General features: G+C 44.6%; 1 protein-coding gene across 10 annotated transcripts in view; it reads left to right on the top strand.

Annotated features, from left to right (window-relative positions):
- Nucleotides 1–1551: 1551 nt before the first annotated feature.
- Nucleotides 1552–25279, top strand: part of CELF4 (CUGBP Elav-like family member 4) — an 861314-nt gene continuing 837586 nt past the window's right edge. For all 10 annotated transcript variants that reach the window (XM_039544851.1, XM_039544847.1, XM_039544850.1 and 7 more), the window contains exon 1: nt 1552–1931. In XM_039544851.1, coding sequence (XP_039400785.1) covers nt 1571–1931 — 361 coding nt within the window. In that variant the 5' untranslated portion in view covers nt 1552–1570. The remainder of the gene's footprint in view (nt 1932–25279) is intronic.

The raw sequence follows: 25279 nt of genomic DNA, 5'->3' as shown, positions 1-25279 counted from the left end.
CACACACAAACACAGAGAGAGAGCGAGACATAAACACAGAGAGTCAGAGAGAGAGACAGACAGACAGAAACACGCACAGAGAAACACATACACAGAGAGACACACACAGAGAGAGAAAGAAACACACACAGAGAGAGAAAGAAACAGAGAGAGGGAGAGAGAAACAGAGAGAGAGAGAGAGAGAGAGAAACACACACACACACAGAGAGAGAGAAACACACATAGAGAGAGAGAGAGAGAGAGAGAGATTAGCCAAGAAGGTGCTTTTCTTTTTCGGGCCAGGTAACTTGAAGTCTGCAAAGCAGCTTTCATCTCTCCTCCTAATGTTTCCCTTTCTGTGCTGCTAGCAGCCCCCCCCCCCAAGCAAGCCTCAACAGATTTCACTGGAGTCTAAGAAAAAATGCTTTGAACGCTGGTAATACCCTTATTTAAACAAAACAAAACAAAAACCCTTCTGCTTATGGGGGTTTGGTCTTTTTTTCCCCCTCCGAACGACAGGAAATGAGATCGTATTTATTTAATAGAGTCCAATTTAATTGTCTATAATGCATTGCTCGGACAAGCATCTCTCAGCCCTGATGAGAACAAAATACGTTTAATGTTTCCATCGCAGAGCTAGAGACAGACTAGTCTGATGGCTTGGGAGCCGAACAAGGAAATCTTATCTCAGCCGTCTCTTCCCCGGCACATCCACTCCCTTACAGCCCACTCCCGGCACGGATTGTATGTAAAATCAGTATCCTCCTCCTCAACAGTCCTAACGCTTTCCCCTTCCTCTCCCGAGATCTACAGGAATACACTCCCCCCTTCCCGGCTTGGTGGCATAATTACATAACTAAAGAGCAAGCCGGGTATTATTATTTTTTTTCAGCTGCAACAAGATCAGGCAGAGTAAGAGAGAGAAATTATCCAGCCACTACAGTAAGAGCAGCCTGTGATGCTGAGGCTTCCTCCTGCTCTGAACTGCTTTTATGATCAATTTCATCATCATCATCATCATCATATTTAATAGAAGAATAAAGCCAGAACACCTGGGGTCCCCCTCCCCCCGCACCTCAAATAAAAGGCAGTTTTCCGGGTGATGATTGAGATTAAAACACGACAGCGATTGATCGAAAGGCTTTGCAAAGGAAAAGGGAGGGGGGGAATCATCATCATTGCTCCTAAAAATGCAATCGCTCCCCTTTGCTCACTTGGCACAATAGAAATTGACTCTCTCTCTCCAATAGCCATGCGCCTAATGCTATTTATAGCCAGGGGCTGGGTTGGAAGGTACCATTGAGCTTCTCCCAGGCAGGCAGACGGGGGGGAAGGTGGTGGGGGGGGGTTGGTTGGATGGGAGGAGGGGGTTTAGCCAGGGTATTGGCAAAAACAGATCCCCCCCAGTCCCTACCCTGCTCATCCACACGCGCACCACCCCCTAGTCTGGCTGGGAATTTGAACCGCTCCAGCCTGTTTAAACGGAAAGGACACAGATCCTCAATGTAAAAAAAAAAAAAAAAAAAAAAAAGGCAGCCAGCCCAGAGCCGGGGAGCGAGGCGGAGAGGGAGGAGTGTGTGTGTGAGTGTGTATGTATGTGTGTGTGAACGCGGGAGAGAGAGCGAGAGAAGAGAAGCGAGGGTGGGGGGAACAGGGAAAGAAGATTTTCTCTATGTATATAAAGATGGCCACGTTAGCAAACGGCCAAGCAGACAATAGCAGCCTGAGTAGCAATCACACCAACCCCAGCACCAACGGGCACATGAACGGATTAACCCACAGTCCCGGAAACCCGGCCACCATCCCCATGAAGGACCACGATGCCATTAAGCTCTTCATTGGGCAGATCCCCCGCAACTTGGACGAGAAGGACCTCAAGCCGCTCTTCGAGGAGTTCGGCAAGATCTACGAACTGACGGTGCTGAAGGACAGGTTCACCGGCATGCACAAAGGTGAGCTCCCCGCCAACTTTCCCGGGGAGTTTGGGGGGGCGCAGGGGCCGCCAGAAGGAAAGAGAAGCAGAGAGGGAGAAAAAGGGGGTGGCGGGGGGGGGACACACACATCGCACGCGGGTTATTTATTTTTTGTTCCTGCTTTTGCTTTTGCTTTCCGCTGCGATGCAATCACTTGAGCCCGCCGGGGTTGGCCAGAGGCAGCTGTCCACAGACCGGTGGTGCTGAAAAGACGGAGAGGGCTTATTTATTTCTCTTTCGTGGCGGCACATTTCCACACACGGAGGGGTGTATTCGACAGCGATTCCTTAGGAGAGATCCGGGATCTTAAAATAAAGGGATGGGGGAGGTTGAGTTCTTTTTTTTTAAGGGTGGGAGAGAAAAAAAAACAATAAAAGAAATCGCAGGCAGGGTCCTAGACAATTGCAAAGTAGACAGCAGCGGAGCTCATTAAAAAGGAGCATCCCGAGCAAACACAGCATGCACACACCGAGACACTTTCCTTAGCGCGGATGGTCAATTCCCCGCGCACGCTGGACGAGATCAGGAACTTTGGGGATTTTATGTGAACGGTCTGGAGCCGCCTTCATGTAGGGTTTTCTTCCGCCCTCCTCCCCCCGGTCTTAGTTGTAGCGGCCGAGTGGGGTCTGCAAATGTTTCATCCCCCGGGCTGGGATGCTCGGATGTGTAGCTGAGATTAGCAGGAGTTTAGTGCTTGCCACCCGATGGATCGCCAGGCACGAAAGTAGGACTAAACTGAGTAACTTGGAGGTAATTTACATAGAAGACCCGCTTACAAACAGGATGCGTTGGTAGCCCAAATGAACGACCTTCTTAACTCCTGATATTATTAATAATAATTATTATTATTGTTTATTAATGATTATTTAGTTTATGGAGTATTGCTTTTAAAAGAAGACGCAGCCTCGATCAAACAGAGCACAAATACGACTCTGTGGTCACTTTAGATCCAGGGCTGGAGGAAGTCAGATTTATGAAATTAGGGGGTTAAATATCAACTTCTGTTAACCCAGCAGACTCTTAGTGGACAGGGTCGCAGGGAACAATTTCATTGGGTTCATATCTATTCAGCTTGCTTGAGGAGTTGTAAATCTTAAAGTTAACGGCATGTTTAGCAGTCAGCTCTCTCCCACCCCCCGCAAAGAATGCAAATATAATCCTATATCCAAGAAAGCAGTATCTAGAGCAAAGAGATTGAGGAGTGCATATAAATTACAGGGTATTTTCCCTCTCCCCAAATAATCAGTATAACCTAGGAGCTTTTTCACCTTTCAGTCAAGCTTCCTAGAAACCACATCAAGGTTAGTGTTTGATGTTTATCGTTTAAACAAGTCGCCAATAAAAATAAGCACCAGGAAGGCGAGGTCCTAGGAGATTGTTTCCAGCAGATGAGGGGTAGTTCCAGTGGGCGGTGTGAGTGAATGATGCGGGTTTCTTTCTTAAGAAAGCGGAAACAATAATAATGAATAATACAAACTTTACCACATAGCTTCGCCTGGATGCAAAACCCAGGCTACCAGGGCATGTGGCGATGGGATCTGGCCAGAGGTTTCTTCTTGTATTTAGTCTGTAATTATTTCTAGCTCTGGGCAAACTTTAATGCCTTCCTATTTTATATAATATGTATCTCGCCCTGTGGATCAGCCATGGTCCGCAGAGATGTGTGTTTGTGAGCACACGCATAGAGAGAGCGAGCACTTCTCTTGCTGCCTGAATAATCTGGAGCAAATAGTCCTGAAATAAGCAAGCCGCCTGACTTCATTTTCCCCCAACTCCAGCTGAAGCTGCCACCTAGGATGGGGAATCGGTCAGGGTGGATCAGACCCGGCTGCTCTAGAAACCAAGCAGATTTTCAGCCTCTTCGAACTTCTGCACTTCGGAGTGTGTGTGTGTGTGTGTGTGTGTGTTGGGGTGGGGGGAATGCTGATGGTTATTGTCAGGGAGCGGGGCTGGGCGCCGAGATGCCAGCGTTTGAGAGATCGGTTTTCTGTAGTCCGTCCGAGAAGTGTTGAACTCCTTTCGGGTGACGCTGCTGATTTATTAGCTAATCCTGATCAAAATGTGCCTCTGGCTACCTGAAAAAAAATTACTTTCTTGCCACGGGTGATTAATTACTATTAAGTCAAAAAGCATGGCGGGGCTTTGAAAAATTAGGATTGGGTTTTGCTTCTAGGTTTTTGTATTTCTTTCTCACTCCCTCGCCCCCTTTTATTTTCTTCTCATCTAAGTCAGCAACATAAAGTTGACTATTAACTCAGATCCCCCTTTGTGTTCTTGGCATGGTTGAAGAATGGCATAAAGATCCTCTAACTTAGATCCAAGAGCATAGGGTGACGGTATAAAAACCCCAGACGCTTTCCACAACTGCTGCATAAGAGTGTGCATGAATTGATCTCTCACCCTTAGTAGATTTCACGCGCAGACCTAGCCATGGGGGTATCCCAGTGAAGGATGTCAAGGGTTAATGGTAGCTCTGGTTTATTCAACCGTGTGGAAAGCGATCCCTTTAATAAATAAATTGGATTATTTAAAACAAACAAACAAACAAAAAAAACCCAAGAACCCGTAGAGTAAAAACATGGAGACCAGTCATCTCAGGTGTAAATCCACTGAAATGAATGGAGTGGAGGTGTGATTCTCAGCAACAGTAAAGAGATCTCTGTAGGGTATTTCTGGATGACAGGGGAAATTGAGAAGAATAGATCTAAAGGTAAAGTCAGAGATTTGCACCCCCCCCCTCAAAAAATCCACCTCAAAAGCTTATGAGCTCCCAGGCTCTGTCACAGTGATTCAGCCTCTGACATCCAGCCCAGATACTTGAAAGAAATACATTTGTTTTGCAGGCATGTGTGTGTAAGTGTAAGGATCGCCTTATCCCTGCACAGAAAGGCTTTCATGGCATGATCTTAACCCCTACGTCCCCTCCATCCCCCAATCCCCCCTTGCCCGCCCTCCCCAATGGGGCAGGAGCACACATTCATATCCTCTGCTACTTTATTGTGTTGTTGGGAGAGGTTTGTGCGGTTGTTTCGCCAGCAGAAATCTAGGCAGCTTTGACCCACCCACACTGATATATACACACACAAAGAGAGAGAGAGAGTCAACTAATCACAGTTGAACAATTTAGCAAGCCATCCATTCATAACTTCCCCCCCCCTCTTGTCTAGTAGCAGAGTATGCTTAAAGGTTGAGTTACTGGGAGACATAAAGGTTAGTGCTCTCAGGACAGCCATATTACAATGCATTATTTGAAGTCATTTAAGACCAATTTTAGTGGTATTTAGTATAATATTTATGAATTAATGTAATCAAAATATAGAACTGTCCCAACAGACTGAAGCAGCCTTTCCTACCGATGCATACTTGTACCCAAAGCCTGGAGTGGGTTTTAATTCGAAGCACAGAGGCCTGCATAATATTCTATTTACGAAGTCAGAATAGATCTGTGTATCCCACTCTCAACTGCGATTCAGTGAAACACAGGCAGGTTAGTGCACTTAAAGAGAGAGGCTGTGGGGGCTGGTAGGTACAGCATTGTCCTGAAAGCTACAATGTCCTCTCAAATCGCCTCTGAAAAAAAAAAAAAAAGAACTCAGATAAAACCACCGTGGCAGTCACATTGTTAGGATGATGTACTCAAATGACCCAAATCTTACTCAACAAATCAGGAAAGGCAGCTAGCAAGATGCAGTACCAAAATAACAGTTTATTTCCCCTGTTTGCTATACCCTCTTCTCAAAAGCATGACTAATTTTGGAATTTCCGACACCTGGGGTAAAGGTACGTAAGGCTTATTTATATTCTCCCATGAGAGAGAGAGAGAGAGAGATTGCTCAGCATGATGTTAGTTTTTAGGATACCTCAGAAATTCAAAATAATAACAATGACTATTAAATTAAAAGGCACGATAGACAGATAGATTATAAAGATTTTGGGGAATGAGCATTTAGTCAAAAAGGAACACAACTAAATACAGGTGCTGAATAAACACTTCCATAATTGAAACATAAGGTTTGCCCGGTTGACCACAATGCACGTAGTATTTAGTGCGGTAGTAAAGCAGACAAGTTTTAGGGAGGAGAATGCACAAATAAACTGGAACAAAAGAGTGGAGGCTTTATGCCTGCTGTCTGAAGAACAATCCCTGAAAACAGGCGAAAGACAATTGGCTAGCTTGAGCTAAGAGAGGAAAACAAAACAAGCAAAAGACAGACGAACAAAAAACCTCAAACAAGCCTCTATACATTAACAACACCCCATATAGATGTATCTAGATCTAAGTACATTTTATGTCAAACAAATAGCCCAGGTTGCTAGATTTTAAGTCTTTTTTTTTCCAGTGGCCTGGACATGAATTCTGGTTTTGTAGAGCATCTGCACCCGGTCCTGTTATGGTTGTTACCGTTGCGTCAGCATTTCCAATACAACCGCCAATTTTCAGGGGTCTCTCACTTGGCTGCTAAGTTTTGCACTTAGCTGCAAACTTGTTTTCCTCTCCATTCCCTTATCAAATGAAATAATAATAATTAACATAACATGCTTAGTTTATAGTTATATAACTGGGGGTGGGGTGGGTGAGAAGAAAAAAATTTGTAGTTCAAGGTGCTTTTTTTTTTTTTGCATTTCTACAGATTAAACCTACATTTCACATATATTTATAAACTGACATTCTTCATAACACATATTACTAGGAAGAAAAAGTTTTTTAATGCACTGACTTATTTTTAAAGTGAGGCCAACAGAGTAACATATATGGGCATCATGAAAGGAAGGCCGTAAAGGCTGTAATCGCTTCCAAATACGTGAAGGATTATTGAGCGTGGTCATTGGAGGAACTGACCAGAAATGACAGTCCTGACGGTAGAAAACACTAGAAACATTGTCGCAGTGAGGACCAAGCCTGTGATCCATCTAGTCCACTCTACGGTCTCTGACAGTGGCCAGTGCCAGATGCTTCAGAGGCAGGTGCAGGGCACCCCGTGGGGGATGATTCAAACTGGATATTAGCAGAGTCAGGCAGGCAATGGAACAGTCTTGTTAGGGAAGTTGACAGAGTCACGGGGAATTTTGCCTAAGTGAAGAGGGAGTAAAGCAGCAGGAGCTGCGTCGCATTCAACAGGAATTTGGATGCAACCCTTCGAGAGGGAGGGTGGATTTAGGAACTTCTGTGTGTGTTGTAGGTGGGCTCAGGGTGAAGGGGCTGAAAGATCGAGAAAGGGCCCTTCTGGCCTTGAGAGCTGCAAATATGCAGCAACCTTTTTCAGCCAGGCGTAAGAGGGTTTTTTATCATGAGTACCGTATGCGCATGCAGGCCCGCCGCATTGACCTGGCAGACCATGACGACTCTGAAGGAGCTGTTACGGTCCCTCACGTCAATCGAGTGTGACTAACGGAGGGTTTATGCGACAGACAGTTATGGTTTCAAAGGAGAAATGATTGGGGGAGATGATATCTGCATTGGGAAAAAAAACCCCAACAATTCCAGCAACTTAAATATGTCTTGGCTGTAAAGTTACAGTAATAGTCCAGAACAGCAGAAGGCCACGAATTTCATAGTGGCTCACCTGCCAACTCCTTTGTATTCATGCCCTACAATACTTTGTCACTGTGTTTATCCAAAGCAGGTGAACATGAGCTAAGCTGAGCACAGTCCTCACAGAGAACAGGACGATGAATCTAAGCATCCTCCTCTCTTTAGTACCAAGGCCTGGCCCTCTCCTCCCACCATGGAAGTCAATAGGAGTTTTACCATCTGCTTCAGTGGGAGCAGGATTGGGCCCCAGGTTTGCATGCAGTCAGGTACCTCCGCACATGAGCCTGCGCTAGCTGTATGGGCCGCATGATTTTTAAAAGCTGTGGGTGGTGGATTTACATCGTAAACCACAATATCTCCGGTCGATGTTATCAGCTGTCCTACACTTCCAGGGCTGAGCTTGTCTCTTTTCCTCAATTCCCTTCAATGGAACAAAGTAATACTCAAAGGGAGAAGGGAAACCAACTGGAGAAACAACTCCTATTACAAGTCTCTTCCCTCCTTTCTCACTCACTGACGCCACAGGGAGTTGGGCCAGAGATAGTTGTGAAGGACTGAGCCTTATCTATTAAAAACTGCAGTGGGGATGGGGAGGGGAAGGAATCATGGCAGGTAGAAACCCCACCCTAGCTCTGTGGACTGAGCTGTGGTCTGTATAATAGGGATCTTTTTCTTCCTGAGGCCGCTGTGGCATAACTGAGATCTCATGATCTCAGGGAATTATATTCTGCACGCTCGGTGCTGCAATACTTGGTGTGAGCTGAAGTCAGGGTGTCATCGTGGGATTTGCGTTTGTTTGCTTTTGTCACTTTGAGCCCCAGCCCGGATGCAACATGCAGGTGAATGCAGCTTTTAATACGCATTCATTAGACACAACTGACATCTTCTCTAAGGAAGAGAAGGCTTATTATTGTGGCTGCTTAACATAAAGATGGATGGGAACACTAAGCCGCTCAAATAAAGTGCCTGACCATATGCAGTGGCTAAAAATAAATAATACACAGGCATCTATTCCATGGAAATGAATGGAAAGACATATAGATATAGACATTGTGTTAAGTTTGTCAAGCAGGAGCAGCCAAAAATATTGATCAAGGCAAGGGGAAAAAATTGATAATGAACTGGACTCCAACAAGATTTTAATTGACAGTGACTTCCATGAGCCAGCTTTGGACAGTGTATATAAACTGACCACAATGGAACTTTATTGCAAGGCACTCGCCTTTAATTAATTGTCACCTTTGTTAAGACTGGCTACAGATCAAAGGTTTAAAGATACTTAACAGGTTCTTAGTAACAAACCCTTAACATGCATTAGAAATATCCGACAGCTGAGCCAATGAGGCATACAGATTTCGATCTCCCTCGCCCTTATCTGTTTATTTCTCCCTCCTTTATTCGAACAGGGTCAATCATTGCTTAACATTAACCATTTCATAGGACGGGAATGTTGTTGATGCTCTTGTCACTGGGAGTCTGTTGTTGTCCGGAGAGATGAGCTGTAAAGATATAAGTTAGAGTATTTTGCAGATAGTGGATCACACCAATGTGCATTGCAGATAGACAGACAGACAGACATTTTCTCTTTTGCTTATGGCACACAATCCCTTTTTTCCTTCACTGCTGTTTAAATCTATAATTCTGTTCTTTAACTCTGGAAAACATAATGGGATATCATTTGTATAGAAGGTGCTGTACTGAATAGAATTGTCTATATAATGTTTATAGAGAGAAATATACTAGTTCATATATATACACACACATATGTCTCTCTATATATACACAATCATACATACATATTCATGAAAACACACGTTCAGTATACACATGGATAAGTATTTATATGTGTGTGTGTACAATATGCACATAGTTGCATATCTCTCTAAATATTTTACTTCTCAAATGTAACATTACAGAAAGCTTATTCTTAGGTGAAAGTGACAGGTGACTTGACTTCTGGAATCAGTATATGAAGAGTTGACTGTGATATGAAGCTGTTTGTTCATTGTGCTAATTTAATGATACGGTCACACCTAATTAATCCATGTCTTGTTTATGCGTAGCGTGTCTGGGTCTCAAAAATATTTAAAGATAACCAGGCTGAACGTGTGGCTCCTAACATGAGTTTTCTTCAGACAGAAGAAAAATGGAGCTTTGCAGACAATGTTGGTCTGATTAGAACTGACTGCATACTTGGACAGTTTCTAATACAAATATATACACATATAGTGCACACACAGAGTATGCATGCACATGTACGTAAAGGACAGACTTCTCTTTGCACATAGTTCCTCTTCGTTTCAATCTCTAAGGGTAGATTCACGTCATACAATAGGCATCACTCACTGCAAACACACAAATATCTTTGTTGGAGTCGACAGCTTCTTGCAGGTAGATGAATAAAGCAGCATCAGCCTAATAATATCCCTATAAAACAGTGCTTCCTTACCAGGATCCAGAGGGATGAAGGGTTTCAAAAGATCAAAATATATATCACAGAATGCTTGTAGAGCTCCCATGATTATGTTTCCTTTACATAACGTTCTAATTCACCATTTGATTAATTCTAAGGGGACCAGTGTTTTAGGAGGAGCGGGAAGAGCATTACTTTACTATCCTAAGATGCTTGAGGCTGAGTGAAAATCACACCTAAATTATATGTAGCAATACAGTAATGAGCTTATCAATACTTCTTTAAGGAAACTGACAGCCTTATAGGAGAGATTCCGTTCTCTGAGCAAAGGTCACAATGTAGATATTCTTCATTAATAATATCGATAGCTTGGTTGACCAATCTAACCAGAGACTGTATAAAGTAACTGCTGTAACAGTCAGGGGAGGAGGACAATGCAGAATTTACAAAATTGTCCTGTAATGTTAATAACATTGATTGATTCTAATAATATACTAAGGTACAGATGTTTTGAAGCACTTCTTTGAAACATTGCATGCGAGACAGATCCCATTCCTGGGCAGATTGAGTTGGCTTGAAACTCTTTGAAAGCTAACACAGTGAAAACTCTGCTTCACTGCCTATTAATAGCAGGGCTCATCTCTTCCCCGTTATTCAGAGAAAGGAATTTTCACCCTGTCCAAACAGAAAGTAACCCACTTCTCTGCTATCACACATCTATCTGTATCTTTCTTTCACATAAGATCTTTGCATGACTGTATCACAGTAGCAAGGGGATCAGAAACATTAGAAAGAGCAAAACCTCTTTGGGCCACCTAGTCTAGCCCTTACCAGTGAAGGATTGATCCCTAAGAGCAATTTTGCTTTGTTATCCTATGTGGTGATGCAGAAAAAAAGTGTCTGGTTATTTTCTTGTTATTTTACTTTATTTTTTTCTTATTTTTAAAATATTCTAATTTAATTATTGTGAAAAGAATCAAGGGGGAAGGAATGTTCTCTCTCTCTCTCTCTCTCTCTCTCTCTCTCTTTACAAAGCAGAAAAGGGCCTGATCCCAATCCCATTGAAATCAACAGAAAGACCCCCCCCCCATTTCAAGGGGCTTTGGATCAGGCCTCAAGTTAGAAACAATTTTGCAGGATACTGCTCATGAGACAGGAACTCCCAGTAATATGGAATCTGACTGCCTTAAGATTGTTAATCGTATAAATCTAGACACGCAGACCGGCTTGCTTCAGAATCTCCTAACTACTCCCTCTTCAGCTATATGCTGTCTTACCTAGGTTTGCTTGTTCATTCACTCAGTTATACCATTCAGCTCGAAGTGTCTCATTCCAGTCGCCGTACGGTAGTTTCAGAGTGGCTTTGCCTTGCATTATTCCTTGTTTCAGTTTAAAGGGCAAGAATTTTCCTTTTGCAGGGGTTTAATTGCTTTTGAAAGCTATTTATTTGATCACATTCAGTCTTCCATAATACATGGATCAGGGGTCTGATTTTTCACTCTCTTCTGTCACACGTGCAGTTCCTCATTTATGCAACCCCCTCCCTACATCAGAATGTTTTTGCGTTTTGTTTTTTTAAAAGAAGACGAAGAAATGTAGGTCTCATTCAATAGGCTGGCAGTAAAAAATAAAATAAAAAAAGTACTTTGGTAGGAAAGGGAAGCTAAACGCCCTTGCAAAAGTCTTTAGAAGACATTATTATTACATCGTTGTTTGTTGCAAGAGATGGTACATAACTGATTTAGAGGCCCAGCAAATAAGTATCTTACAAATGATTTCATTCCAAGTCCATCATGAGCATAAGGGATAAAAAAAACAAAACAACCCAAACCAACCAACCCATCAATACATTGCCGGGGAATTTGCACATAAAGATGTTGCTGGAGATAATGGTGATATAGTGGTGACCGTTTTTACTTTCTACTCGTGGGGATACTAAAAGTTAATGCCATATTAAACAAAACAAAGGAAAACATTGGTGTTCATTCTTTACTATTCACTACTGGCTAATACATGGCAGGGCTGCCCTCTTCAAAATGTTGCCAGTGCTTTCTGTTGTTTTCCAGCTAGGGACCGAGTATGATCTAGAGGTTATGGGCTCACAATGGGCAACCAGAACTCCTGGGTTCTAATCTTAGCTTTGAGAAAGACTCACCAGTACATCCTGAGCAGGTCGTTAAACTCCGAGGCCTGATCCAAAGCTGTGGAAAGACTTCACTGGGTTTTGGATCATAGCCTTAGCTTCTTCATCTGTCAAATGGGAAGGATCGGACTGCTGAGGGATGCTGGGGTGTGATGTGTGGCTTAATCAGGACTGGTAAATGATTGTGAGGCTCTTAGATGAAAGATGCAAAATCAGGGCAAATTATTGGGAGCAGAGGAAACGCCCACACCCGAGTTCAGGCTTTCAAACGTGGGGACGGGAGGAAGAAATGGTTCTCAAACGTTTTGTCTGAGCGTCTGTTTGGGCCTGCTGAAGCCAATGGGAGATTTGCCATTAATTTCAGCAGGAAGCAGGAGCAGGCCCTTTCTTCGTAATGTCGGTGCCTACAGAGAAGTCCTCATTCACTAACTCCGGATCTTGAATGGAATATTTTAAAAGGAATCATATAGGAGCTATGTATTGTCATTATTATTGCTCCTTAGGGAACTGTCCGGCTCCGGGCTTTGGGAAAGGGCTATGCCAGGCCTTTCTACTCTATGGGCTTGGTGCAACACCTGTTGATTTCAATGAGCTTTGGATCAGGCTTAGGCCACTGGGTCCATAGCGAGCATGGGTCAGTGGTGACAGAAAGTTGCTCCCGTCTGATGGCTCCTCAGTGGTTTAGGTTAATAATGTTGGTGCTCTCTGTCCATTGGCTAGGACATGACCCAAAGCCCATTGAAGTCAACGGGAATTCTCCCACCTGGCTTCAGTGGGCTTTGGATCAGGTGCCTAGAGAACAGAGGTCCACTTCACAAAACACTACCACCACTATGGGCATGAGAGGACAGGAAAGGAGGCCATGGAGTGTGAACTCCCATTATCCTTCCATGGCAGAGTGGTCCAGTGCAGGGGCAGGGTGGAGGGGGCTTTCGGGGGTTCGCTATGTGGATAAACAGAGCGTTCCAGTGGCCAGTCTGTCAAATCAGCCTGAAACTCATTTGAAAATCATTTCAGTGAAAAGGGGTTTTTCAGGGTATCTCCAACACTAACCAGCTGGCAACCAATAGTAGCAAATAAAACAGGCGGGTTTGGGTTTGGTTTGGTTTTGGGGTGGGATTTCTTTTATTTTTACTTTTTGTTGTTGTTACTACATCAATAGCATGTTTATCATTTCTCATCGTTTGGACAGCCCAATGCAGAGGAAGTGGGGTTGGTGGAAGGGTGGCTCTGAATCGCGGGTGGCATAAACCCGCCCGTCCTGCTTTTTCAGCCTCTGCTTGCTGGCAGTCAGGATGGTCCGCTTTTGTTGCTGATATTCTGCCGAAGGTGGGAAGGCAGGTTTTGTGTGTGTGTGTGTGCAACATGATGTTGTCTGACGGCCTGAAATCCAACTTAGTCTCCGTTTCGCAGGCCCTGGGGCAGCAGGGAAAGTCGGGGTTTAATTATTTATATATTTGCTTAGCTTTACCAGCAGCATGAAGGGGAAGAATGGCGGGTTCTTGTTTGAAAAGAGGGGCTCTGTGTTCTCTCCAGTCTGGTCTCCCCAGCAGTGACCACTCGCTCCTGACCGGTTTATAGGTGGGGGGCTGTGAAGGTGCTGATAGAATTTGGACTCAATATGACTATTCAGAAAAGGATTCATCCCTGCACCCTCCCTTCCCCCCCCCCCCATGCTCTCCCAACTTAGAGCCAGTGGCAGGATTCCTGGCAGCAAGTTTATCATTCAAACAACGAGCAACTGGCGCAGTGACCCTGCTATGCTAGAGAACGAGTTTTCATTGCTGGGCGAGCCGCTCGCTCCCTCTCAGACTCAGGCCTACGCTTTCCCTTTCCAAGTTCAGTTCCCAGGCTCTTCCTCACCAGGTTTGGGTCCAAGGCCTGGCTCTTTAAGCTTCGTCCTCAGACCCAGTCTTTGCCCCCCAAGTGCCAGCTCTCGCTCCAGGAGCTCAGTTCTCCGGCTCGCTCTGCCGAACTCCAGGCTCAATTTCCCAGGGCCCCACGCTTGCCTCTGAGACCCAGTTCTCATAGCTACCTGCTCGTTGTCCCTTCCCAGGCCTGTGCTCCCCTTTCCCAGGCTCTCATTGTCCTGACCAGATTCCTAGCTCCCCACTGCGGCTGCCCAGGTTCCCTGATCCATGCTAAGGTCTCGCCTCGTGCTCTTGTCAGCCGCTGCGCATGCTCCGTGTCCATTCCTTGGATCTCCAGTTTAACCCCCATCATTCGAGCCTTGCTTCTCTGCCCTCCACCAAACAGGCAGGGCTGGACGCGTGCTCAGTATTTGTGCAGAAGACATGCCACTCTGGCCAGGTGAAGTAAAAGCCATGGCAAGCATTAGAAAGGATCAGACTCTGTCCATCCTAGGGTGACCAGATGTCCCGATTTTATAGGGACAGTCCCAATATTTGGGGCTTTTTCTTATATATGCTCCTATTACCCCCCACCCCCGTCCCAATTTTTCACACTTGCTGTCTGGTCACTCTAGTCCATCCAAGCCAAAGAAAACAGTCTCAATGAAGGAGGGAAGGGGTGTAGAGAGAGGATCAAGGCTCTGTGTCCTCCTTTGAAGATCAAAACACAATACAATATATCAAAGGCTATATCATTTCACCATTTTTTTAGTCAAATCAACACCAGATTTCTCCCACCAGAGCAATGATCCCTCATGTATTTTCCACAGGATTATGTTTTCCCTGCAGGGCAAGAATGCTGCTTCTTACAAGCAGATTTTCCTGTAGTTCTGAAGCTTTTTCATATCTTAAATCCTTTATTTCCCCTCCTCGCCCCCCCCCCCGAAATAAACAAAGAAAATGTCTCAGAGAAGGGATGCAGCATAGTCTGAGATGATGGGGACTGGGAGCCAGGAAAGCTGCGTTCTGTTCCCAGCTAGCATCCTGTGTCATCTTGAGCACAGTCTTTAAACCAATCTGCGCCTCAATTTCTCTGTGTGTAAGAAAGAGAACCATGATGCTCAGCTTTGCACCGATCTTTGTGTGGAAAGCATCTGTCTGGGTTCAAAGTGTTTATTATTAGTAGTAGGTCTGGCTTATGTCTGTGCTGAAGGACTGGGCATTTCTTGATCTAGCAGGCCGGTGCACAGAACACCGAAGCTAAAATCACCTTTCTTACTATCCACTCTGAAAGCATCAGTGGCTGTTTCATAAGCCATGGCAGTCAATGCGCTCCGATCCTCAGCTCTGCTTGCTGTTTTCTGCCACCCTTATCTATGTTCCCTTGCTTGCCCATCCCCTGCCCCTGCCAGCATGGGTAGTTTGTAAAATTGCTGGCTGTGTGCATATGTGTGTGTATTTGTGTGGGCAGTCGCACAAACATCTCCAAGCTGCCGAGCAAGGTGTGGAGCATGTTGTAATGCAAAGGAGAATGCAAACCACAGGCAAAAAGTACAGAGAGGAGGAGAGGAAAAATACTTAGAGCCAGGGAAGGTTGTGTGTTTGGAAGGAGGGGGATTTCTCCCCCATTACTAATAAATCACTGCCCCACCTTTGTCTGGGGCAAATGAATACGTTTCCTGGTGTGTTGCTTGTTTGTTTTCGTAGAGGCCGGCTGAAAACACAGAGCAATTGAAAGGAATCCAGAAACATTTAGCAGCTTCTTTAGAGAGGGCAAAATTCAAGTTGCATGCACAAGGCAGCGCTAGTCAGAGGATGGCTATTACTTATGCTTGGCTTTACTACCAGGGAAAGTGTCGGATCATCTATTCAGATCAGGATAGTCAGCTATGCCAAAGGTTTAATCAAATATTAAACATGGTCAGTAAACTTGAACCAACGTTGGATGTGCAGCGGCACCGCTCTCTTTCAAGCAAGCACTCTGGAGGAGAAAGTTTTCTCTCGTCGCCATCCGACTGGGGTTTGCTGCGGGCAAAGGGAGCTTGTTTTAGACATGCACACATCTATCTATCTATCTCCTTGTGAGTCTGTGTGCATAAGGTATATTCCTAAATGTGAGATATATGCCCATACATACACATGCAGAAAGAAATAGTGTGTGTATATGTGTTATGCACAAACACATAGGTAGATAGAAGTGTGTGTATATATTCTATATATACACATATTTACCTACAGGTGTACGTATACACACACAAATCTACCCATATCCTGTGTGAGTGTGTATGTGTACATATGGATGGTATATATATGTTCCGACATTTATTTATTCTGATTGAAGGGGTACTCTGGGATGGAGTGCTTTGCAGGGAGTTATGGTTTATGACTTTCCGTCTCCCTTCTATTATTCATTCTCTCTGATTTTTATCTAATCTCTCTCTGATTGTCCTGGTGCTGCTTAATAGCCAAAGTGAATTTTTATTACATCATCAATATAATCTCCAGATAATCAGCATCTGTGTGCGCTGCAGTGTACCCGTTAGCTTTTCATCTGTGTTCATAAATAATAAGAATGATAATTTGGGCCTTTTTTTGTTTTGGTTTTTGGTATCAGGCTAAGAGCTCCAGATGTACTGCTTCACTCCAAACAGGTTGTTGTTGCAATTTTATAACCCACTATGTCAGATCAGCCTGACTATTTCCCAGATTAATTTTTTGGTGCCTAACGTTTAAATCACAGGTGAATTTATACGTGTATTTTCCATGCAATAGAGATCTATGTTAATTGAACTAGAGCATTACGCTGTAAATACACACATGGATCCATTCATATACAATTTGTTCATCACAAGAATGTGCTGAACTGTGTGTGTGCACACACACACACACACACACACACACACACAATCTAATCTATAGCTTTCTAGAGTACACTTGTACCTATCCCTTGTCTTTGATTTGGTAACCTCTAGTTGTGGAGACTGGGAGGCAGGATTCCTCGGTTCTATTCGTGTTTTTTTTCACTAGCTGGCTGTGTAACATTCATCAAGTCACCAAGTGGTGAGAGTTTTGCAGGTCAAGTCCTTAAAATTCTTTCTACTTCAGTTTCCACCTCTGGAGCCTGAGTTCCAAATAAATGATCAATGCAAAGTAATGCACATTGGAAAGCATAATGCCAGCTGTCCATATAAAACGAGGGGGTCTACATTAGATGCTACCTCTCAAGAAAGAGATCTTGGAGTCATCCTGGATAGTTCTGTGAAAACATCTGCTCAGTGTGCAGCAACAGTCAAAAAAGCCAACAGAATGTTAGGAACCTTTAGGGAAGGGCTAGAAAATAGGACAGCAAATATCATAATGCCACTATATAAATCCATGGTTCACCCACACCTTGAATACTGCAGGCAGTTCTGGTTGCCCCATCTCAAAAAAAGACATTAGAATTGAGAAAAGTACAGAGAAGGGCAACAAAAATGATTAGGGGTATGGAACAGCTTCCATATGAGGAGAAAATGAATAAGGAAGTGATATTCACCCATTCATGTAACACCCAGTGAAAATAGGCAGCAGGTTTGAAACAAACATAAGAAAGTATTTCTTCACACAACGCAGATTCAACCTGTGGAACTCATTGCCAGGGGATGTTGTGAAGGCCAAAAGCACAACTGTGTTAAAAAAGAATTAGATATGTTCCTGGAGGCTAGGTCCATCAATGGCTATTAGCGAAGATGGTCAAAGATGCAACCCCATGCTCTGGGGGTCCCTAAACCTCCCACTGACAGAACAATTTATAGACATATCAATCCCTGCTTTCTCCTGAGAGCACACTTATTCTTCAAAGCCCGACAGTGATAACGCATACAAGTTAAATACTGTATTTAATTGGCATCCTGGTTCTTTAAGACTGGACATTCATCCAGCACATAAACTGTAATACCTGTGACTGAACCAACGGGGCTGGGATTGGTTCTTCTGTGTTTGCCCTGCACTGAACATGAGCACAGAGCCAGAGCTCAATCAACTAAAATACAATCAAGAAATACAAATTACATACACCTGTGCACACACGGAGTACTTTCAGATCAATGTCCTATACACCAGTGTACCCAGGGGGATGGATACTTGTCTCTTTAAGATGAAATGGAGTTGTAGCACATTGGCCTCCATCCAGCAAAGCACATGCTTAATTTAGTCATGTGAGTAGCCGCTCTGAAATCAGGGGGTGTTTTGCTGGATCAGAGACCTTGAGGCCTACCTAAGGTATCTAAGGAAGATCTAAACTAGTAGAAGTTTTCTGAGATCTGGTGAGAAAGCATCAGAAACGATGCACTTTAGACTGCAAGCTATTGGGATTGTAAAGGAAGGCCTCAGCACTGGGACTGCGTGATATGGCTCATCCTACAGTCTCCACAGTGCTTCCTACCTCTTAATAGACCTTCTTTCTGGTTTCCTTAGAGAGAGTGACAGGTCAGAGCAGATCGGGCAGCGGTTTTGGTTCCTGCAAAAATGTGGCAATGAAAACAACAAAACAGTTGTCAGTCTCATCCAAAGTTTTCATTTTGTCAACCAACGCCCCTCCCCAAAGTCCATCAAAATCAGACATTTTATCTGGAAGAAAAAGCCCTGTATCATAGAGGGAAGAAACATTTTTGCATTATAAAATTTTGACCAGTTCTATTGAAGATTAAATAACCTCCCCCCATTCTCCTCCTCCTCCTTCTGCCCACAAAAATCCTTAAATAGAGACTCAGTCCTGTAATTGGGGGGAGTTAGAGGGGCTCAGCACCTTTCAGGCCTGGCCCTTGGCTCCCCGTAGCGCAGGAGAGGGACTCTCTGCATTCCACCTGAGCGAGGATGACACACTGTATAACGTCTCCCAGCTGATTTGCATGTCTTTCTGACTTGTTTGCTTTTTAATTTATTGCATGTGTATTGCCATGGTTTATTTATTTATCCCCCCAACCAACCATCCCCGAATCTACCAGCTAAATCCCCTGGGGTGGTACGAATGCAGCCTCATCCTTGACAAAAATCTACCTTGAAGAATGAAGAGCATTCCCTGTTTGTAACTGGAAGACATGAAAAAGAACGCCTCACTTATCTGAATTTGCTGTTCATCCAAGCATTGTTTATGGAGATTTACAATACCTCGCCTCTGCAAAGAGCTCCATTGCGCAGCGAGCGCTAGGGGATTTTAGGTGGCGGTATTAGCCGTGGTATTAAAAATGCATTGGAAGGCACGAGGTGGGAGATTAGTTGGATAGAAAGACCCATGAATGAAGGGTTAATTACATTCAAAGAGGCCATAGTAGGGAGCAGAAGAGGCAATAGGTTTCTTTTCTTCAAAATTTACTAAATAGCTGGAAACATGGTTTAATGAATTTTAATGGGATCATTCTGAATCCCATGCATATTGCATCTGCTGACTGTAGGAAGTCAAGGTATTGTTGAAGGGAACGATATTGCCCTACTTTAGGTTTCACAGTTTGGTTTTTTTTTTTAAATCCCACAACAAGCATTTTATTCAGAAAATATACATTTCTATACTGATTAAAAAAATGCCCTTGCAAATGGAAAATCTTTCACTGTCTGGGAGTCCACAATACCATAGATTATTCTACTGTTCCATAGCGCATGTGCTTTACATTTATTGAATCAAAAAGTGCCATCAAGATAAAGGTGCCTTTAGCATCTCTCCCTACTCAGGAGCCCTCTGTCAGGAGTTCCGCTCTCGGTTACATCGTGTAAATCCGGGGTAACTGATGTCTTCTGGGATTAGACTCATGCAAATGAGAGCAGAATCGGCCCCCTTCTGGGGGGGATGGAAAGAGAGAGATGGAAGATAGTTCGCTTTTATTGAAAACGGAGGTTGTCTGGGCCAGCATCGGGAGCTGCCGTTCATTTCCATGAGGGCTCCGGCAGGGGCATCGAGAAGACAAGCTGACTCCGGTCCAACACAGCCAACACGATTGTACTATAGGGAGAGCATCTGATGTAGCAGCTCGTCGTGAACATTGACGGGTTCAGCTTTGTAGTGCCCATTTGAGGTAAGTCAGTAGCACCCTCCCCCCTTTGACACAGAGGGAAACTGAGGCAGGAAAGTTAAAATGACTCGCTCTGGGGTGCATCAGCGTCAGGGTCAAAGCACAGATTACAACTCAGGAGCATCTGGCTTCCAGTCCTAACTATTTGTCTGTTTCAGATACAACTAGGCTGCCCATTCCCCTGGTATCTGGGCACCAACCTGTGTTCTGCACATAAGGCAGGACACCATCTCAAATAGCCACAATTTCTGTTCACTACAGGGCCAGTCCTGAACGGCTGAGACCCCTCATCTCCCATTGAGGTCCTAGTTTCTATTCCCACTGGAGTTGATGGGGATCAGCACCTTTCACGATTGAGCCCTTTACAGTCAGGGCTTGTCTACACAAAAGATACACCGCTTTAACTGGATCAGTATCATTAAAGTGATATGGAGCCCTAGTGTGCATGCAGTTTTACTGGCATACAGGTGCTTATAGTGGTCTAGCTTATTCCCATAGGGAAGGGACATGAAACTGGTATAATTGCATACTGGTCTAACTATTTTGATTTTAAAAAATCACACCCCTAACTGATATAGTTATACTGGATCAAAAACTGTCTGTAGATGAAAAGTCCCAGAGCCTCTTGAGATACGTGACCAAAAACTTCTGAAGAACAGAGCCTGCCTCATGCTGCAAAGCTGGGATCTAGATGTGGGTTCACGCTGCTTGCGAAGACCGGCAGGCTTGTTTGGATCTGGGATTTCGGTTTGGCATATTATGGAGACAGGGGCCAGCTACCAAATTCAGATTTGGATCTTCTTCCCCGGTGTTCAGGGTGCGCAGATCCATGTTGCTTTTTTCAGACTTGTCTACTTACAAGCAGGCAGCAGAGTGCTTGTTTTAATGGCACCAATATGTTACCCAGGCAGCTAAATGCCAGACAAAATGCCAAACATGTTACCCTAAATGCCAGCGTTCCGGGACCTGAAATCAAACCGAAATACTTTGTCATCAAAGTGATCCTTCACCAGGCCGTTTACTTTGTCTATATTGTCTTAATTCAGCCGGAAGGAACCCCTGTCCCTTTACGTTTTCCCCAGATAGATGCTCCTCTTAAGACATTATTAGCTTGCCAGCAGGGTGCTTCCACACTGGCCACAGCTGTTCTGAAGCTGTCAGCGTTCTCCAGTAAAGTGTTAAACAATACTTCAGATGAGATCAGGTTGTTGTTTCTCCCCCCAGCCCACCCCCCAGATGCTGCAGCAAGTGTTTTATGTTTTCTGTGTGCTAAAATTACACAAAGACAATACTTTTTTCTCCTCATGCTCATTTCTGGGGGACTGTTCTCTCCTGGGGAGGAAAAATCAGACAATTGGGCTTCTACAGAATCAGAAAGAATTGTGAGTCTTATGAGAAACTGCCTTTTCTGACAGATTGTTCTGTTCATATCAGATGAGCATCCCAACTTACTGGTGCTTAGGCAACCCCTGACCCATCTGGGGACCCTTATGGAATTTCTCCCATCACTAGTTTCTTCTATTTTACCCACTCCTCTCTACATTCCCAGTGCTGCAGCAATGTACCCTCAGGAGCTGCAAGTCAGCAGATGTGCGTTCTATTCCTAGCCCTGCCTCTGGTTCACTATGTCAGCCTGGGGCACGTCACTTCCAGAGAAAGTTTTCAGATGTGGCCACTAAATTTTTTGGTGCCTCTGTGTTTTGGATGCCTAGCTTGAGATGGGTAGGCATCTCCAGTTAGGCTCTCAAAATGAACAGACACTTTTGCAAATTTGCCTGGTTTAAAAAAAAAATCATTCTGTGCCTCAGTTTCCCTCTCTGCAAAATGGGGACAATCATACTTCCTCCTTTGTAAAGAGGCCATGGGGGTTTTTCACCTTCCTCTGCAACATAGGGCCCGGGTCACTTTCTGGAGGATTCTCTGCACCCTGAAGTCTTTAAACCACAAGTTGAGGACTTCAATAGCTCAGACATAGGTTGGGGTTTGTTACAGGAGTGGGTGGGTGAGATTATGTGGCCTGCATTGTGCAGGAGGTCGGACTAGACGATCATAATGGTTCCTTCTGACCTTAAAGTCTATGAGTGCTGAGCTCCTCTAGGTGTGCTAGGAGTTATATTACTATACCATCCAAGCACAGGGAACAGACGTGTCTTCTCAGTACTGTAGATATTGAATGAATAGATATTCCCTAGTATCCAGAACTGGTCCTGGGCTGTTGCATCAAGAGGAGGACTGGTCTAGCTTGGAGAATGACCTGTGAAATCACCAAACTCCTTTCCTATTTCAGTCTTATGCTGGGGATAACGATTGAACAACTGATGCCTGAGAATAAACTTTTCTCCTAGGATGTCTATTTGAGCACTGACCCTGTTATTAATCAGCCTGGATTTGCTATAGGAAGGACAAAGGTCAGCACAGCTTGACTCGCTGTGTCTCTCCGACACACCAGATACAATGCTGCCACATTGTGGCTTGTTCCTATCGGTTCTGCCGCACACGATGCACACACCTTATGCTTGCCTCCTGGAATGGAGCATTTTCACTGTCTCTCCAGGGAGGATGCGTCGCTTGATGACTCACACGCCTCTCATTTGCACACACCACCCAGCCTGATGTTTTTGCACACACGCCAACAAAAAGACCCTGCACCAATGACTGTAAATTACAAACAGGTTGCATGTTTCAAGAGCTTTTTTTAAGCATGTCTGTTTGGGCTTCATCCAAAGTCAAATAGAATTGTGTGTGATCGGGGCAGGCAGGATTTGACTTCGGTCAGTTTCAGATACAAAGCCGCTCATTGTAACCGTTAATGCCGCTTGGGACTCAATCCTCCAAACTCCTATTCAGGTAAGGAGTTGCTTTCAAGGGGTCTACATGTCCAACGAAATGCTCGCTGGATCAGGCCTCTGGCCTTCCTAAAAAAATCAACCTCTTGTCTCTTAATCTACTGCCATGTTCCCAATTTTTTCTCCTTCCCTTCCCCACTTCCTTCCTTCCTCTGAAAAATCCCAGAGCAGGGCAGGAAATTAAACCTCTCCATAAAGAAGCTTTGGTGTCACACTGGCTTGTCATTCATTTATTGTACAGTGGTTATTTTGTGGGGGAGGATGGAGAGGGCTGGGCAGGGAGAAGAAAGTTACTTTATTAATTTTGTAGGAATCTTTTTTTCCCCCGTTGCACACAAGGAAGTTCCATGTCAGATGAGCCTTTAAGCAACCGGCCGCGCTCACATGAAATAAACGTGTCGGGTGGGAACTGCTACCATCTGTCTGTTTATCATCAACATCATAGCTTCCACCTCGTATTAATATCCTCATTGTGCTGCCTCAGGGCTGGTTCTGGGTGCCCATTACTGGGGGGCCAGGAGGGTATTCTGCAGGGCCTGCATGTCACTATTTTAGAAAACAACCTTCCAGGGGTTCAGGGGCTAGTTAGATCCCTGGAAAATCTTGGATTTTAAGAGTTTAGAAAAGTAACATTTGGCTACTGTGTCAGTATTTTGTCATTGTCACGTCCACTGCTTAACACTGGATAACTCTGTACATATTTTGGCCTTTCTTACAATAATCGGGGGCATCTTGAAGATCATTTGACGAGGCGATGTCCCTTTTGTCCCCTTCCCTACTAGCGCTGGGCCTATGTCTGATGTTACCAACTGCTAGGTGCGCTGGAGGCTGCTCTAAATCTAGGGAGTAAATGAATGAGCTGTCCAGGAAGGCTGTCTCCAAGCCACGCAGAGCCATTCCCTCGGCTGCTCAAAGCTTTCTCGCTTTGCCAGGCCAGAGACATTCCACTACAGCCTGGATGTCTCTGTTCCCTGCTTATTTTCAGATCCTCGGTGTTCTCTGCTGGGAATCCATTTGCCTGTATGTATTGAAATATCTGACGAGTCTGACCTTTTGGGAAACTGCATCCCACTGAGCTCACGGCTACGCTACAGGGCCTGTGCTGGCGTATCTGTGTAGACACAGACTATGCTGACAGAAGGCGCTCTTCTGCTGGTACAGTAATGCCACCTCCGCAAAGGATGTTAGCTAAGCGGACAGCAGCACTTGTCTGTCAGGTGTGTCTACCCTGAGGGTTTTGTCAGCACAGCTGCATTGGGTAGGGGGTGTGATTTTTTCACATTCCTACCTGACATAGCTATGCCAGCACAATTTTGCAGTATACAGAGCCACTGTGCAGTGCGGATTAGTGTGCTTTTAAAAATCCCATGCATATTGAGGCCAGGTAATATTTCAGAGGTGAATACCCCACCAGCTCCTGACAGAGTCAACCAAGAAGACCCCGATACTCCTATATAGGGCTGTCTTGCCATTCTTGGAGCACGGCTATAGGCTCAGTTTTGGGCTGTTACACATTCATGCTCATGAGAGGTGTCACTTGACAGCCTCACTGGCCTCTGACTAGCGGACCACTGCCAGAATCAACACAAGCGCCTCACATCGTGCACTGCAATCAGGTCTGTGGTGTGGACACTTGGGCTGAGAGCCAACAAGTCACTTCACACAGGTCACCAAACAACCATCAGGTCATAACAACTTTGGGTAGGTGATGAATGGGACCGGAGTTTATCCAGTTCTTGAATAGAGGCTCTCTATCTCAGCACTAATCACATGAGCTGTCCCGTCTCGGCTGCTGCTTGGTTTCCTGTCCTGCATTGCATAAAACCACATGAAGCACCTCTCACCATGAGATCTTCTGGAGCGATTTTGATAGCTTTGGAATTATTAATGCTCTTATGAAAGAAAGACAGGAGAAAAAACCAGAAGAGAAGAAGTGTGGTTCAGTAATTAGCTCAGAGGAATGGGGACTCAGACTCCAATCCAGGAAAGCCCACAGTGGGGAGGACAGAATAAAAAAAGTCACTTTACCTGACTGGAACACCAGTGTCATTCTGCCAACCTGCCCATTCAGGCCCATGCAAATAACACAGAAAAACGACTGACGAAAGCCATGATCCTGCAAACATGCATGTGCTTGACTGTCGGCCAATTGATGTCATTTGTGTATATCGATGATTGCCCCAGCAGAGTGTGAATACACAGGGGGAAAGGTGAGACATGATACACACAGTGCTGTCACGCATACAAGATAAACATTCTCAAAATATTAGAGACTTTTTTTCCTTCTCTTTCTTTATTATAACAGGCCAGATCCTCAGCGGGTGGGACTTGGGAGTGCTCCATTGAGTGGAGCTACAGTGATTTTCATCAGCTGACAATCTAGCCAACTGCATGTAGGTGTAGCTCGTAACAACAGGAGGCACAAATGTGACTTTGAAGTTGATGATGTCCCTTCATCACCAACTCTTGTTAATTAAAGGCCAAAATATGAACCCTTT

Source organism: Mauremys reevesii, linkage group 6 (assembly GCF_016161935.1).
Source record: "Mauremys reevesii isolate NIE-2019 linkage group 6, ASM1616193v1, whole genome shotgun sequence".
Lineage (NCBI taxonomy): Eukaryota > Metazoa > Chordata > Testudines > Geoemydidae > Mauremys > Mauremys reevesii.
This window is presented reverse-complemented; position numbering and strand designations above follow the sequence as displayed.